The sequence below is a fragment of the Anneissia japonica genome, unplaced genomic scaffold (genome assembly GCF_011630105.1).
Source record: "Anneissia japonica isolate Jap-2015-1 unplaced genomic scaffold, ASM1163010v1 scaffold16662_len1167910_cov178, whole genome shotgun sequence".
Lineage (NCBI taxonomy): Eukaryota > Metazoa > Echinodermata > Crinoidea > Comatulida > Comatulidae > Anneissia > Anneissia japonica.
The window spans coordinates 27,217-29,718 of NW_022732216.1; the positions used below are offsets into that span (position 1 = coordinate 27,217).

The window sequence follows — 2,502 nt, forward strand, 5'->3', positions numbered from 1 at the left end:
TATAATACAAGATAATTTTTTATTTTTTCAATGTGCAGGTCTTCCTCCAAATAAAGGCCACTACTTGGACCAGGGTTTCCATGGTCTTTTGCAGCTTTGGTCTCTAATTAGAATTAGAAATGAACGACATTTTGTTACTATGAAACCACAGAAAATTGATCTTAAAGGTGGTCTTTAGTTTTAAGGGTCTTCAATTAGAGGGAGGCCTGTATTTTGCATTGTAATTTTCTTGGTTATGAATATCATCTTTTGTACAGGTTCCCTTGTTTGTTCCAGTCACGTTTGTCGTGTTTTGTTTCTTTCTTGTCTCGATGAGCCTGTACTCGGCTCCAGTAGAATGTGGCGTTGGCTTACTTCTCATGTTGTCTGGCATACCAGTGTACTTAATTGGTGTAGGTAACGGGAAAGGACCAGTCAACCACAGGCAAAGTGAGTATATGATACCTATGTGATATATATTGTAGTACTGAATAATAACCTTATGCACATTTTCTCTTTCTACTAGAGTTATGAGCTCCATATCATTATTATAATTGTCTTCGAGCTTAAAGGCCTGTTTATACTTGCAATGATAACGGTAAAAAGCTAAAAAGAAATTTTTCATATAGAAAATAAAAGAAATAAGAGAAGTTATTACAATAGGATAATTCAATAACAGCTTATCGTATATACAATAAAAAATATTTTCGTGAATCATTTCAAATGAAGTCATAATCATTGAAAAACGATAAAATCATAGTAGTAACAACAATTTTATCGTTTCTCCATGATTATGACGTCCTTTTGATTGATTTCTCCAAATATTTTGTCATCGTATACACGATAAATCATTATTGAATCATCCTAGTGTAACAACTTCTCTTACTTCTTTTATTTTCAATATGAACAATTGCTTTGTACCTTTTTATCGTTATTGTTATCGATGCAAGTATAAACAGGCCTTTACAGTAGAAACAAAGTCAACAGAACATAAAGCCGATAAATTTCTTCTTTTTTATTTTTAGGTTCTCTATCACTATGGTTACAGAAGCTTCTGCTAATTGTTCAGGAAGAGAAAAGTACTTATAAATCTTATCATAAAACAAAATAAATCGTAAGACAATTGAAAAAGATTTATTGAAAGAAATTTAAATGCACAGTACACTTTAATAAGGAAGTCTTGAATAAACAAATAGGCACTCACAGTTTTTTAAGAGCATTGTACATTATGTACTTAACTTATTCAGTAGAGTACAGTGTATTGTTGCTCTAAAAACATGTGGTTAAACATTTTGAACTGTTCTTTTGTGATTTATCATTGGGCATGAACACATACATACAATGTGTATGTATGTACAGTATGTATGAACACATACATACACATTGGCATATTTGGTTTTTGGCTAACACTGACAGGCCTGTAGGGAGAAATGCAGAGAGTGCAGATGCTCCCCCAAATTTCAAAAGGTCCACTTTTTAAAAGAAAACTGAAGTGGTACGGACACATAACCAGATCACACAGCCTTTAACCAGATCACACAGCCTTTCAAAAAAACCATCCAGTCCAAGGAAGATATAGAAGAGGAAGCAGAAGAAAAGATATGAGGACAACATCCCAGAGTGGACAGGGGTGTCATTTGCCAGATCCCAGAGAGTAGCCTGTGACCAGTGGCAGAAGATTATCAAGACATCATCATTAGTTCCTCAACAACCCCATCAGGGGTTATGGAATTGAATGAAGTGGATTGAATACCTTAGTAGTTAGGATGCTCGCCTTCTAATCGCATATATATGGTTTAATTCCTGTGACAGCAGGACTTTTTCTCACAAAAAAACAACTCCACTCCCTAAGCCTCATAAAGAAATAAAGCTAATAAAAGCATCACGCTATTTTATTTAAGAGGGCCCCTTAATACCAGACGACCTTCTAGAACACGCTGGAAGGGTCACCCTCTATATGGTTTAAAAAAAATGAATGATGTTTCCACTGAACAGGATTAATACCCAACTGATGTTCCCGACAGAAGGCTTACTCCTCGAGAGCATAAGTCAGCGTGGTCGGACGTCACTCAAAATCTCTTGGAAGTGAGCCTGGGGGAAAATCGGAAACTGTAACAATTTAGGGTTTTCTTAGGTTTATTTAATCAATTCATATAGATTCGTTTTCCCTAACAAATTGTGTTTTCCCCCAAAGTGAGCAGAGGGCGGGTTCTGTCTCTTATACACATCTAGATGTGTATAAGAGACAGGAGTAGCCTGTGACCAGTGGCAGAAGATTATCAAGACATCATCATTAGTTCCTCAACAACCCCATCAGGGGTTATGGAATTGAATGAAGTGGATTGAATACCTTAGTAGTTAGGATGCTCGCCTTCTAATCGCATATATATGGTTTAATTCCTGTGACAGCAGGACTTTTTCTCACAAAAAAACAACTCCACTCCCTAAGCCTCATAAAGAAATAAAGCTAATAAAAGCATCACGCTATTTTATTTAAGAGGGCCCCTTAATACCAGACGACCT

The 2,502-nt window shown here is 35.9% G+C and overlaps 1 protein-coding gene across 2 annotated transcripts in view; it reads left to right on the top strand.

Moving 5' to 3' along the window:
- Window positions 1–2,181, top strand: part of LOC117115639 (cystine/glutamate transporter-like) — a 14,102-nt gene extending 11,921 nt beyond the window's left edge. For both annotated transcript variants that reach the window (XM_033259516.1, XM_033259517.1), the window contains exons 10-11: window positions 258–429; window positions 1,005–2,181. In XM_033259516.1, coding sequence (XP_033115407.1) covers window positions 258–429; window positions 1,005–1,090 — 258 coding nt within the window. In that variant the 3' untranslated portion in view covers window positions 1,091–2,181. The remainder of the gene's footprint in view (window positions 1–257; window positions 430–1,004) is intronic.
- The last annotated feature ends 321 nt before the right edge of the window (window positions 2,182–2,502 follow it).